We start from the raw sequence: 15,896 nt of genomic DNA, 5'->3' as shown, positions 1-15,896 counted from the left end.
ATGCTGAAGTTTCTCCTCTACACAGCTGATTTTCAGTCCATTCAGTACTGAATGCGCAAGAAGTGCACACTGGACACAATTCAAATGTGCTCTGTGTATGTTTTATTTACTATGCTTAGGGCTTACCCAGGTAGGAAAAAAACTGCCAAACCAAGCACCAGATCCAAAATTAGCATTTTATTCAGAACGTTGGGGTCAGAGGTGTATCATTCATATTCTGGTACACAATACAGAGGCAAAGCTGTTCTCAGAAGTCTCTCCAGTTTGAAAGCTCCTTCCCCCTTCCCTCCCCACCCCCAAAACATACTGTATATTTACTCGTGCCACCAGTATTAGGCCAACTCCCCCCCCCTCCTTTTTTTTTGGTACAAATTATGTAAAACTTTTGTGCTAGGAACTTTTTTCCCTCCCCAAACAAACAAACAAAAAATAATAAAAATAAAAATAAAAAAAATATTGAGTACTCTAACTACAGTTCAACAATTGATTCAATGTCACTTGTTTGCAACCTGTTTTGTAAATACTTTATCCATAATGAAAGATATAAACATGCAAAAACCTGAATCCATAGTCCAAATAATACATACACATGTTCTGAAGTTTCTGCACTTCTCCACAGACTATGCCAATAAAACATTATGTACACATACCATTTTTACAGTGAAGTGGGAAAAAAGTACTAGAAAGTAAAAAAAAAAAAAAAAAAAAAAAGTGTACATGGATTGCGACCAAAATGTGTCTAACATTCTAGCATAAGGAAAAAAAAAATAAATCAGTTCTGCTACAAACTGGTGATATGAAAACTCCCTTTATTTGCAACCAGCTGCATAAGTTTTAGAATTTTAGTGAAAAAAATCCCCTAACATCTAAAACTAGAAGTAATGTACATTGTTCCACCTCATGGTCTTCTCTTCCACATAATAAAATTGTTCCATGAGGATTTTTTTTTTTAAATTTTCAGTCTCCTTATTTTAATAAAAGCAATGCGATGTAACAAAAGCATATTGAAGCATATTGTGATTCACCTTACTCCTCCCCACCCCAACATATCTTGTTTCTTTAATGCATCATTTCATAAATCAGTACCATTAAAGCCTTAAACATAAAACTAATTCCGATCTGAAAAAGGTACAAAAAGGCACATAAAATCCCAGTGCTTCTGTACTGTAAAATTCAAGTGTAACTGAGCTCAATATTTTTTTCCAAACAGCATTGGATCACTGATATTCCACGGAGCCCAAATTGGTTTGCAGCCTATGCCAAAGCCTTCAGCAAGCACTTGTGCTAGTAGACTACAAAGTTAAAGCCTAGCTTCTGTATGCTTTTGGGGAATATCAGTTGAAATGTTTGTACTTGTCCAAAAACAAAGTTCACTTTGAAGTTCAGTCATCACCTCCACCATACATGTCAGCAAGTTTCTTGAAACGTGGGCCCCAGTCATTTAGGTAGTCATAGTCTTGCTCACCACCACTACTTGAGGAATTAAGAGAGCTCAAGGATCCAGCAGTGGAGCCACTTCCTTCATAGTCGAAGACTAAGAGGGAATCATATGGTGGGGCTGTAGGGTCATTGTCGGCTGCTTTAAGTCCCTGTGATAATGAGAGAGAGAAAAAAAGGTTAAGTTAACACGTAACTGGAACATTGCATTGCTGTTATCTACCAGCCACCACTTGAGAAAATATCATTCTTCTTCTTCTACAGTTCATATAAACCAGAATGGCATGGTTCATGTCTCTGTAACTGCAGTAAAAACATATTTCAATTGCCTTTAGAATGGACACATTTCCAGCATTTAAAGCTGGAAGTTTTGGAACAACTGCACACACTGTTCTAACAAAATCTTAAGAGAACATCACTGAACTTGGAATGATGCTAATAAATATACAGTTTCTGAGCTGTACAGCTCACAACCTGAGGCATGAGCAATATGGGACTGGTAAATAGACAGATGGGGAAGGAGAAATAGGCATGTTTGCAAAGATTTGCTTTAACAGCTATCTCACATGGCCAATAACATCTCCACTGACACTGCTGGCCTGCAGTTCATCTGTGTGTGCCAAAAGCTGTATTTAGTTAGTTCTGCAAAATTCACGTGCCTCTGTAGGCTGCTGTGAGATAAAGGTACAATATGTTGGCTTAAGCCGCATGTGTTTTGCCATTACCATCCATAAGATTCCACCTGCTTCTCATAAAACACACACAAAAAGAGCCGCGAAAGCTAAATGCATCAATATAACCATTTTCGCTTCCTTGTTTGAAGGTATTCAAGCTATAAACACACAAATATTAGGTCTTCAGTAATTTTAAACTTCTACCCTCTACAGCTGAATAACCCCAGTCTAAAACCAAAAGCAAGAACGGAACGAGGGAAAAGCAGAAAAAGAACCACACTTCTTCCAGAGGAGTGACTTTCCTCTGTTTCCTAATGTAAGTTCAAATCTAAACAGTATATTTAAAGAATATAAAGCTATTACTCTGTTGTGAGCCACACTTAGCCTGGAAAGACTTACAGCTTGAATATAACAGGCTACAGTTATAAGTAAATGCAAGCCCTCTTGTGTTTTGGATTTTTCAGCCCTGTAGTTTCTTGCACAGGATTAGCAGTGATTTTTCAAGATCTTCCACTTTCAGGATGGATCTATTCTGGCAGCTATTGATGAGGAATAATGCGACTGCCAAGGTTCTTGCAGCCTTAGCTAAGGCTTCAAGTTTCTCACTGTTAGATTAATTTTAACCAGTGCAATTTGTGCCAATTTTCCTGTTAATTTTTGATGCTCATTTATTTCTTCGAAAAATCGCTTTCTTCTGTTCTTTTTTTAAAAGATTGATTGTGTCTCCTTTGAATTATTTAAGATGCCATTTTTACAAATGTATGTTTTAAACCAAACAGTGCATGGTAAGAATGTGATATAACAGAAACGTCTGAATTTTTTTCCCTATAAATATATATGTACGCGAATTCGTTAATTAAAACCTATAGTATCGATAAAAGAAACTTGATTATTAGCATCTAAAATCATTCAGAAGTGTGCAAAATGTACCTAAAATAGTTTTGCAAATCAATGCTGGAAAGACCCAGCATAATTATCAAACTAATGACCTCCAATCAAGAACATATTTTGGATTTAAAGTGATCGTTTCGCGTAGTACAACAACATCAAGCACGCTATTAATAGCCAGTATTAGAAGCATAATTTTGAATTATCTGATAAGAATAATTGGTGATGCTTGTTATCTTTCTCTTTGGAGTTTTCCATCCTGACAGCTGCAATAAGGGCAAATGATTCAAGATTCCTAAAAGGCAACAGCAAATACATGCTGGAAGATTTCTTTTGTCCAGCTTCAAACCTTCAAATAGTTCCAAGGCTTTCTCTTTATTTCTGCTGCTGAAGCAGAAATCTAAATTTAAGTCTTAAGCAGTCCTTACAGTATTTGCACCTTCACTTAAGCCTGCTTGGGGTGATGTACTCCCACGCTTTTTGGGCAGAGGTGACAAGGAAAGTGAATACTTAAGGAGTGCTGAGGTAGGAATCTCAGGTGTTTCTATGTAAAAGTCATTTACAAAGGAGGTTTGGCAAGGAAGTGCTATTTCCCTGCAGTTCTGCCTGGGAACAGCCAGTCAAACGCAGGATACTGACTTATTACAGTTAACAATTCCTCAGACTCTAGATTTAACGAACATAGTTTCTAACTTTAAGACAACAAAGTTCTCTGCCATATTTGTATGGCATATTAAGATGATTAAGAAATAGCACGACTTTTTACATTCCTTCTGCTAAGCATATTCTCTGAACTGCTGGGTTCTACAGCGTATCTGAAGCTGGAGATGCTTTATGTCAGCTTTGGCAATGAAACTGGCTTATGAAACTCCCCTTGATTTTAGTATTGCCATCTTTTCGCTTACATGCCATTCCTTTCAGTACCACAATGTGCTGTATTGGCATGACTGAGAAGGCAAAAATGATTCCCAGTGACTGCTTACACTGTTTTTGCTGGAGTGGTATTGTTAACCACACCTCAAAAGATTCCTTAGTATTTCTCAGAGGTGCTCAAGAACTTCAGAACAGTGGATTTCCTGTTGTTTTGATTACTGATTCCTGATCTTGAAAACCTGCAGTTTCCACTAGAGGTAGTTAGAGGTAATTCAACAGCTGAATTGAAGGGACATGTACTTGAGAGCAGAATATCTCCCTGGAAGATGGTGAACCAAGATACATTCCGTTGCATTTGCTACACAAGCAATGCATAAAAAGCAGTCATTGAAGAGAAGCTGATGTGACAGCCAATAAGGTCATGGCAATACAAAAGAGAGCTTGAGATCTAGGACAGAATGACTAGCAACCTCACTTACTCCTCTTCCTTATGTGCTGCACATCCTTTCACTGATCAGGAGATAAAGAGGACGAAGAGGAAAGACTACAATGCCTTAATAGAACAATGATGGTGACCTTAAATTGTACTTGTATAACTTGCTTGGTCTCGTATATACTTGCCTAGTCCCAAAAAGAGCAAAAACGAAATCCACAAGATCTCAAAAGAAGATGAAACTTTACAAAATCTGATCTAATGCTTTTATTTTTATTGATCCTATTACTTAATCAGATTCAACAGACTTTTGATGAGAATGAAAGAATAGAGCCCTACAATGAAGTATGAAAAATGGTTTCAACTTGTTTTTTCACTTGATGAGAGAACACAGAAAACAGAGGGACCGTGTTCTGCTCAGAGGTGTACTGTATCAGTAACCATTTACTAAGGATGAATCAAGTGTCCTCCACATTCTCATGGGATGAGACCTTCAGTTTGTGATTTAATTTACCTCAAGCTATGTCCTCTATTGATTACAAATATATTCTTATTCACAAACTCTCCATCACAATAATTTCTTTAAGATTTCTAGGGACAGCATAGGTGATTATTGAAAATGAGCTTAGGTCTGATTTATACTGCCTGCAAATCCTGAATACTCTTAGCATTAATTATGCTCCACATTCTGTAGGTTATGTTTTAAAAAGCTCAAAATGGAAAACAATGTCTACAGAGGATTCTTAATAACACATGACTTATTTCCCCGACTTGTTTGTACACTGAACTGGAATAAAAGGAAGTTTTTCCGTTGCCCACCCCTCCCTTAAATTAGAGATTCATCTATCCACTGAAACAAACAAAACAAGAAAGTCCCCGAGGTCATTTAGATTATGCCTGCAAAACATATTTTGATTATAAGGCACCTCTGGAACCTTCTTATTTTTACAAAGTTCATGTTTTATTTTAACTTTGCAAGTGTCATAAAAATACTTGAAGGCTTTATTATACTTCTAACTTGTTTTTCCAATGAGAAGTTTTTAGAACACTACAAAATACTTATTATTTTTTATACTTACTATTACTTATTATTTTTTATACTTACTACTTACACATGTTTCATACCTAATTCAGGTAGACTTAATACAACTGATGACAGCTGGAAAATAATACACTGCAAGAAACAAAGTAAGTACTGCCAAACAGGAAAAAGACGATCCAGTAGGTCTTTTTCACCTTCTGTTCCTCTGTAATAGGATCAAGAGGAAAAAAAGTACCCCATGCTTTCTCAGGTGGTGGTAGCTAAGTTCTCTGTATTTGTATCTGACACAAATGATGTACGGTTATTTTTTGCCAAGAAGTTGAAGTAATTTGGTAGCCAGTTTGAACAATAGTGGCACTGTGTCTGAGTGTCTGAGGTACTGGTGAGCATTCAACAGTCTGAATTAATTCCCATATGTGGGGTAGCATCCCAAAGGTTCAGTGATCAGCATCTCTGGGAACAGGGCCAAGTCCTCCAAAATACAGGACTGATCTGCAAAAAGGGTTGCATGTTTTCAAGCCAGCAGAGTAAATGCAAACTTTGTTGCAGAGGTAATGACAACTGAAAGGCAGCCCCTCTCTGTTCAGCTAGCAACTCAGTTAGTTTGGGACATGGTCTGGGTTAGGGCTGAACAAAAGAGGAGTTATGGTGTGACTTGCAGTGGAAGAAAGTTCTTTGCCTAAACATGCCAAGTATGGATGCAAAGAAGTATGAACTTTACCATTTCTTATCTTGCTATGTCTTTTTCACAGCTTAGCATATCTTCTGTCTGAACTATCATCCTAAAAGAGAAAACTGGCATCTTTAGCAAAGATATTTCCTTCTTTTATTCCACATAAAACTGAGAGACTTGAAAACGGAACTATTTGTTCAATCATAACCTTGCTGGGGTTGCTTGCAACACGTGGCAAAGGATGTTATTTGAAGCAAATTTGAAAACCTTGATGTTTATGCACAGGATACTGATTATTTGGAATATTAACTGTAATAGTGACTACTACAGCAAACAATTGATTTTTTTTTGTTCTAATAAACTTCCTAGAATCATGTTTGCCATGGTAAATTTTGATATAATACAAATTAAGATAGAACTACTGTGGAGAAATAAAGTTTTCATTTTGCTCAGTGTTCTGGTAAAACAGAGCATAAAGAATCCTAGGCAATAATTGTGCACTTCAGAGAGAGTTAGGTGAAATGCTCCACAGTAAAACAAAATAAAAATCCTAAGAAAGAAACACCTTACAACAAAAAGAAGCTAAATATATAACATTTGAAACACAGAATCTACATCATGTAATTCTTTTCAATATGAGGAAGCAACTGATTACCAGCTAGGTTGCAGATAAAATTGCCATGCTTTAATTTTGTATATAAATCTAATGCTAATTTTGTTTTGGATTGAATTATATTATTGGTATCATTTTACAATATAAAACTAGCTGGAAGAACCCTTCTCTTTTAGGTGAAGAGGAAAAGGAAAAATGCAGGAAGGTACTGAGCTAATACAACAGAAGTGAGAAAGAAACTGTTTCCTAGCTTGGTACTAAGATATAAGCATGAGGTTAAATAAAGATAGAACCTACTGCTTCTATCCATTTATGACAGATTCTTCAGGAGTGACAACATGCTGAAAAACAGCATTGCTGAAGCAGTTTGCTGAGTAATTTTAAAATTACTGGACAAACTGTCCCTTTTCTGGTTGTTGACAATCACTCCCTCATTTCTCATCTGGGATCCGTATGAGTGTCAACACTGCCGCAAACATGAGAAAAATCAGGGTATTGAGTATCATAGTCTCTTTGCCAGCACTTGCCAGGTACAGGCACACTCATAGGAGAATAGGAAGGGAAACTGATCATCTGGAAGAAGACGAGGGGCTGTAAGGAAGTTCTTGTATGTACACAATTTTGGGCATTTTGTTCTTCCATGACTCTGTTTTATTACAAAAGTCAAATGTATTTGAAACATTTCGAAGTACAAGGCATGCAAAGATCCATTTTGCTAAGCCACTTCATTCTAATAGAGGTCTTCCACAAGTCGGGATACTCTTAAAATAACATCTAATTGGAATAGTTTACAGCTAGTTACCTTCCTTTACATAGTATTGCTGTGTATCTTACTAGGATCAAACTCCATTTTACACACCCTGCTAACACAGCAGAGACTTCAGTGCATTAGTCTGTTTTTTTTCTTAAAACAAACAACAAGAAATGTATCTGCAAAAACTGTTCCCTTCGATACTTACCCAGCTAGTAACTGCCAGAGATATAAGAAAATTAGAGAATATAATTTACTTCTATTAATCTACAGAATACTGAATTACTAAACCATAATTTACAACTTAAAATAAATATTTGTTTTTCTGTCATCAGTGAGCACAAGAAATGCATTCTACTGTCCTAAGTTACATAAAAATCAACGACTTAACATAGACAAGTGAATAAAATAATGAAACAAATATTTGTAATGTTATTACTTTCAGAAGCGTGAATAATCTCGTTATAGTGTGAATCTTACTTACATTTATCTTTATTAATTTGAAGAATCAAAGATAATGCAAAGACTTTTAAAGCTCTATGACAAGTATTAGAAGCACTTACATAACATTTAATTTAGCTGCCCTGCTCACTAATCGTATTTGATGGAATTCTTCTGGCCTTACTGAACGTACAGTATTTCCACTACTATCCGGCTTCAAAGGGTAATATATGAGGAAAATGAGTATGAACTATTTCTATTATTAAATTACTCTGAATTAATAAATGAATTTAGGCTAAACTATAATTTTGTTATTCTATTTATTAATTGGAACCCAAAGAATAATCCTGCTTGGAGATACTGTGGTACTGTGGTTGCGGCTGATAACGTGTTATGAATGTAATTAATACAAATGTGCAGAAGTTAATTGATATATCTTCTCCTTTCTGTTTGAATGAGTTAATTAAATTTGTCTGCACTTTAAAAGAATGTATTTAGTTCAATTTAGCAGGACAACTTTAATTGTTTAAGTAAGTTTTTAAAAGTTATAATGTTCAAATTTAATAGCTACTCATACAGAGTACAATTAAGAAAATATAAAACCTTATAGACCAGAAGAGGAAACTCTTTCTCTCTTTTACCTCATTAATGAAGTCCCCAATGTCCCCAGGATGAGGAGCAGCTGATCTGACTGGATACTGAGGTTCTGCATGGATTGGCCTTTCATCAAGACGTCTGATTCCAACAGGTTTGATGGCATCTGGTTCTACAGTGTCAGGCTGCTGGAGCTGGCTCAAGTCATAATCCTGCAACACGTGAAGCAGAGAGAGTATGTTAGGAGAATTTTAAATGCTGTCTGTCAGCAGAAACATGAGGAAAGAAAACAAGGAAGTACAAGGAATCATTTTACCACAACTTTTATTTTCAGGATTGTAACACGTACTGAGAATAAGTCTGAAACACAGTTACTTGGAGGACATTATTTGATTTATACTCCCTGAACCTACTGTTTTGATTCTGTTCTATCAGATTTGTAGTGGTTCTCATAAATTTTCCATTGAGAAGAAAGGATTTGTGTAGTACTATTAAGAGACTAAACACTTTTCCTAGTAACGATGATCTACTGCATAGAGCAAAGATATCAAATCCAACTCTCATATTTCTAGGGAAATAAACACTAGACATTCTCCTTCTGAGAAAGAAGCAAGTGTACTGCTCCGCAGTATTTTATAATACATTCAAGAATGAAGTTTAAGACATCCTGCTGCTTTCATGTGGCTTCTACAATATGAAAGCCAAAGGGGGAAAAATGTCATAAGAAGTACAAAGCTCCTCAGATTTGGCCTTAATTCTAGGCTTTTTCTAAAGATTACTTGTGGATCTGTTCATTAAGTACTTGATGCCACAGTTTCCAACTCTGGCAGACTGATGAAGCTAGCATATCACTATGAATTTCAATAAGCAGTATATATGTATATTACATTTTTAATTAGATGAATATTTATGCATTTAAGATAGATATGCCTGAATACTATTTGCACAGTGTGATGCATTTCAGCACTGTCATTCACCTCGCTGTAGTCATGCCTAGAAGGTACTCATGCTCACAGATGCCTTTCCACAAGGCACTCGTAAAATTGCAGAACAAAGAACGGGACTTAAAGGCTTAAACTAAAGTCAACCACCCATGAGCTACCAGCAGACAGGGGCTTAATGCCAGCTCTACTGTATGCTAGATGCCCTACCCCACATATAGTCCAAGCAGCTGAGAAGCATCCTAAAATAAGTTCTTCTATAATCAGTATCTATTTTTCATTAGTGTTTTTCTAGTAAAAACCTTATTTGCAATCTCAGTTTGCTGGGTGCTGTCTGTACAGAGGATTACATTTTCATTGGTTCCTAACTGATTCCTGACGAAGAAATATATACTGCTGCTGTCACTTCACGGAACCTAGGGGGCCTTCTGAGAGTATTACTTCACCAACTGTGGCACCCCAGCACAGACCTTTCAACAAGAAGCGAGGACTGTTGACTGCAGTGAAGGCATTTTTATTGGGAGAGCTTTACTGTCTATCAGATCATTACACTTTCTAATTTGTTTCTCGGGTTCTCAACTGATTGCACACAAATTCATAGTCAAAAAGGTGCAACAGCTCCACTGAGATCTTAGAATGTAGTTTCATATGTTTTAATTAAATTACAAGTTCCTTGGGGCAGAGCTGTAACTTTAACCCTTGGCTCATCAACATAAAACAGAATAAATCATTTCAATGAAGTTGTATGGACTGGAAAAAGTAGAAGTAAAGAAAGTAAAAGTAAACTGAACTCTTCATCCTTTCCCTTTTTATTATGTAAAATAAATCAAAACAGTTTACAGACATACTATCAGAAAATCATATGAGAGTAGAATGTAGTCTTTGGAATTTATGAATATGTATTAAGAGAGTGCTTTTCATACACTTCATTTTAATGCTTAATATTTTCACATGAAGGAATTCAAATAGGTATGGTTAAATGAAAAAAAAAATATTAAAATCAGGAAAATCTCTCTAGTCATTTCAGTTTTATAATGCTATATACATATTATCTATATATAAATACATATTTATATTGTTATAAACATTTTATATATTTAAATATATGCACATAAATAGAATCATAAAATGGCTTGGGTTGGAACAGACCTTAAAAAGAACAAGCAGTTTCAGGCTGCTTAGTGCCCCATTGAATACTTCCAGGGTTGGAGCATTCAGAGCTTCTCCAGGCAACCTGTTCCAGTGTCTCACCACTCTCTGAATAAAAAAATTTCCTAATATCTAATCTAAATCTCTGCTCTTCTAGTTTAAAATCTATTCACCCATCCCCATACGCAAAAGCTCATTTCCTGATTAGTGGTCATACAAAAATACAATATTAAATAAGTCAGACAGAGTCCTCATATTTAATGTTATTCTCCTGTGTATTTGTATAGTATGAGACATCTCTAAGCTTTACAGCTACAAAGACAGCAAAGATTGCCATCCTCAAGGCAACAGCAGGGCAGAATGTCTCTTTATGTGGACTCCCACTTTGGATTTCTTTTCTAGGATAATTTATGACACTGCCTTCCAGACTTCTATCAGAGGAAATTTATTGTGCAGGTCTATTAAGTGTCTGGACGGGAAAAAAAGAGATCCATTGTGCTTATTACCAGAGACTCCCAATTCTCCTGTATCATTAAAATCAATACCAACTGCACATCAGTCAGGTATGGTAACTCATCCACCATCTCCTGAAACTGGCTTAATGTACAAACACAGCATCATGCAACGTCTCCAGCTGTTTCAACATTCTGTCTGAAGCCAACCCTACTCAATTACTGCAAAGTAAAAATAAAAAATAAAATTTAAAAAAAAAAAAAACGTATATATATTTCAAAGAGTCAGAGTGTAAGCCGTAAAGGGCTGTAGAAATTCCATCTCTTTGCTCAATGTTGCATTCACTGCTAGATAAATGGAAAAACGTTTGCTGTATTATCTAAAGCTCCTGAACAGACTTTAAGGTTAGTCTCAAGCAGAGTTTGACATAGTTAAGAGCAGAAGTAACAGCTAAAAGGAAAACTGTAGTATCAGAGTGAGAAAAAAACATGCTGAGCTAGGTTGGGACAGCATGCTTAGATGATGTTCAGGGTCATTATTTCTACTCTAATTCAGAACTAGAAGTCAACAGTTTTGTCCTAGCTTCAGTCTTCTTCCATGTCATCTGTTCATTCTTTCAATCTGCTGAGGGATTAATGAAGAACAAGAATAGGCCCTCTACTGAAAACATACTTGACTGATGGCATTATTAATTCATACAGCTCTTAGCTTTTGTCAGAGGCACTTATTTACTAATTTCTGTTAGTAAGCCCTAGCTCCAGTAATTTTTTTCCCTTCCTTAAGTTTGGATTTGAGCAAATTCCTTCAGAAGGTTTGAATTCTTTTTCTTTAGACTTCTGGATAAGCTTAGATGGTTAATGGAAAGAAGAATCGAAGACTGCTTTCTTTTTTTCTTTTTTCCTATTGGGAGATAGCTAAAACATTAGCTTTTATTTTCTAGCAAATTCAGGCCCTCAAGAAACCAGAAAATTACACTGATCTGGTTGTCCAAGTCTACAGGAAAACAGAAGCCTCCAATTCAATGACAGGGATCTAAGTGAAGCAAGCTGAATGACCTCTTGCATACAAAGGGGTCTTACAGAACTATGAGACCATGCAGCCACCTTTTAGATAACTGGTGGCTAACGAGATGACTAGCTTATCGTTTTATCAGTATAACTTGATGTAACCACAAACATTTCTGTTTCCTTGGTTAGCCTCTTTTGATATCACTATTTACTCTTACTGGGGAAAAAAAAGTTCAAAAAAAACCCCAAAACAACAACAACAAAAAAGCAGACAACTAAAACCCCACCATCACCTGTACTGAAACAGAAGAACTTGCTTTTGATTTGTTTTTGGTTTTAAGAGAGAAAATAAAAGTCAGGATCTCCTAAAAATGTTATTTCACCACAAGCTGCATCTTGTCAAATTAAGTTATTCTCAAACTCCCTTACCACAAAAGAAACCAACTTTGTATCAGCCCAATTAGAAATATTAACACTATTACGTATTCACTCATTTTTAGACAGCTTCAAGCAAAGACTTGAACCATTAGTAGCTCTGACCTCACATTCCTGAAATGTGAGATCCAAGCACTAAATGTCAAAACCAGCTACCTGAGCCATAGAGACTAACTACTTTACCAGCTGTGCAGACAGAAGAGTCCAAAACTCCTAAAAGCTTTTCTTTAAGAACCTTTATGCAGTAGTTGGAAGCATAGTTCACGTATCTCAACTTGAATAGAAGAAATGGCCAGAACAGAAGAAAATGCCATTATATATTCCCTAGTAATCACTGATTTACAAAGAAAAAGAAAATGCTTTTCCCTTAAACAACTTCCTCTTGTGCAAAGCGGCCATTCATTTAATAGCACTTGAGTAATAATCCCTCATACAGCAGCCATCAGCTACGGCAGTGGGAGAAATATCTCTAAAGTACCTCACTTTCTGGCTGCAACCAATCTTTGGGGTTAAAAAAAAAAAAAAGATAATCCAGGAGATAGAATTTCCCAGAAGCTTCAACTTGAAGTTAACTTTTTCTCCTGGATTAGCTGCTCTGTGCTTGAATTTTAGAAGTTATAGGCAGTAGCTTAAATTGAAAACGTATTAGACTAACTAGACCATCTCAATATGAATGCATACTAAAACAAAGCAGAATTCCAAATACCAGATTAAAACCACAAGTTAATAAACCCATAGATTTTTATGCACAGATGGGTTGATCTTAAAAGCAATTAAACAAGTTTTTGTTGTTGTTGTTTTATTTAAATCTCTCATAGAAAGAAAGCTTTGGCTACCTATGTATACAGGCCTGGACATATGACTCACACAACAAAAATACAACATCTGTTTCTCATTTTCAAAGCATATGGCCTTTATGAAGACATACAGAAGTTTTGATCTATTCCCATGGAAGAAATCAATTTAATTGTCACTGGTTCGCTTAATTTGATTATGACAGCTGTAAGTGGCATTCACTGGACAAAAACATATGCAGTGCTCTAAGAGCAAGTAAAGCAGCACTGGCAGAAGTCTGCATTTCACAAATCTATTTTACAGGATGGTATCTTAGTATAAATCCAATTTTATTTCAGTGTTGAGAGAACAGAGCAAACTAAGATTTGGTCATAAATGGTCATGGATAAAATGCATGGCCATCTTCTCCCCCGCGTTGTTAATTCTTGTCTTCTCCAACAGAGAATTGGGACAAGGGAAGCAATGGAAGAAAAATTTAGGTGAAAATTCAGGAATTTAAAAGTCTTATACAAATAATGAAAAGGAAGTAAAAACCAATCCTCTAACCATTCTATCCCAAACTTACTGATCATGATCATAAATAATGCTGAGCAACTTGCACATAAAATATTGCTCAAGTTCTGCAAAACACTCCAAGCCCCCTAAATCTTTCATTTACTGAAATAGGATTCCAAAGAAAGAAAAGCATGTGGGTTTGACTAGATGCAGACTGCAGGTGGGAGTCTAGTTACAGTGTCTGCACTAACAGTTGGTCTTTTTTTGCAATTTATTTTTTATTACTTTCTGCCATATTCCTTTTCCCATTTGATTTTATTGTCGATAAATCTAAAGCATTACAAGTTAATCATTTTTAAGATAACCAAGAAGCTCACTTATCTGTTTTAATAAAAAAGGTGAAAGCTAAATTCCAACTGCAGATAAAACACAATAACACTGACATAGGTTCTAGACAGGATAAAATAAAATACAAAACAATTTTATAATGGAATTACGGAAACATTACTTTTCCATGATGAGATAAAGATTCACCAAAGAATGATAATAATTCCTCCACAGGAGCACTGCATGAGTCACTCACTCAAAAAACAAGGTCTAAGTAAGCAATCACTATTCTCAAAATAACTTCCTCCTGTTTGTAATATTACAGATGCCTAGGGATACCTTAACAGCAGTTATTTTATTCATTATCGTTTAAGTTTTTAAATGAAATATTTTACAGTCTTAAATGTAATACAGAATAAAGGTTAAGAAGTGAGAGTAAATGATCTGAACACTCCAGATGGTAAAATATAATCATATGGATTTATACTGTTGATGAAGTAGCTCAGAAATATTGTTTTTACAACAGAGCTTACGATAAGATCCAGCATATAAAACTGATGTAATCTTAAGACACCAATATCCAGAAAGTAATGAAAAAAGAAACAGAAAAAAGAAACAAACTATTAAAATACAAATGATTACTCAGTACATTTTTATCAATGACACACAAATGCTGGAATAAAAAGCTATCCTCTTTCACAAATGAGAAACTCCTGTTTAGAATTTAGATCCAGTCACACCTAAAAGTAGACTATTATGTTTTTATCATTAAAATAATTGCTATTTTATTTCTCAATATTAATGTGCAATAAAACAGGAGAAAAAGTGAGCTATCGACTAACATCTGAACAGACTGTAAGGAACAGTGATTTAGGAAGGAACAAGCAGAGTTCTTAGTAAGAAAAATACTTAATGATAGCAAAATCACTGCTTTAGAAACTCTTGTATTTGAGTGTGATAGTCAGGTTAAAATACATTCAAGACAGCCGAAAATGAATAGTTTCAAGGCACAGCACTTGCTGCTCTAATTTGCATCAACAAGACCACTTGCATGACTACGCACTATTAAAATTCAGGAAACATAGAACTGGACTCAAAGGAGATGTGAGGAGCATCTTCCGTAACGTACTACAGAAGACTCATGAAAAAACAATTAAATAGTAAACAATATGTATCACAGTTATCAAGCTGATGCATGCATCAAGTATCCCAGTTGAGCACCCACTGCCTCAATGTAAATCACATAAGTGGCTTGAGGGACGTGGTAGAACGCATTAGTGATGTTTATAGGTTGTGATCTGCCACACATGCAAACTACGTGGCAGACGTGCTAAGTGCTTTAACACTCAGCCAACATAAGGTTTTTGCATTTAGAATTGACAATAGTGTTACAAGCTGACTGCACATCATGCCACCAGGTCTATGTCAGTCCTCTGTCTCTCACTCACACCTTCCGTCTGCTAACAATTATAAGCTCCAGATCATGTGGCAATTCATTATTAATCAAGACTGCCGCTCCCAGCTTCAGAATTTGTCATAACACTTGGTAACGTTTGTTTCAGAATATGGCAAAGTGTAATGCCTCTGCCACAAATAGCTGGGTTAAACATTCAGAGGGAATAAAAACCCCAAATCCTTCCCAAAGCAGTCCCACTGACTCCTGTGGGATGGTGGCGACCCAAAGTAACTCACGGTGTGACTCCAACAGGTAGCCAAATTGTTACAACTAGAAAATTAAACAAAACCCTGAAAGATTAGCAGACTTTCTACCTGGAGTATCTCTTCCCTCTCTAAACACTCCATTCTCCTTTCAGCATCCAGAACAGTGGGGAGGAAAAAAAAAAAAAAAAGAAAAAAAGAAAAAAAAAACACTCC

The 15,896-nt window shown here is 35.8% G+C and overlaps 1 protein-coding gene across 1 annotated transcript in view; it reads right to left on the bottom strand.

Annotated features, from left to right (window-relative positions):
- Positions 1-1,382: 1,382 nt before the first annotated feature.
- CDH2 (cadherin 2) overlaps positions 1,383-15,896 on the bottom strand; it is a gene marked incomplete at both ends in the record, with an annotated part of 112,484 nt that continues 97,970 nt past the window's right edge. Inside the window, 2 exons of the mRNA XM_079533361.1 lie at positions 1,383-1,589; positions 8,467-8,631. Coding sequence (XP_079389487.1) covers positions 1,383-1,589; positions 8,467-8,631 — 372 coding nt within the window. The remainder of the gene's footprint in view (positions 1,590-8,466; positions 8,632-15,896) is intronic.

Source organism: Tetrao urogallus (assembly GCF_951394365.1).
Source record: "Tetrao urogallus genome assembly, chromosome: 3".
Taxonomy (NCBI): Eukaryota; Metazoa; Chordata; class Aves; order Galliformes; family Phasianidae; genus Tetrao; species Tetrao urogallus.
Note: the sequence above shows the minus strand (reverse complement) of the source record. Positions and strands in the feature narration are given on the sequence as shown.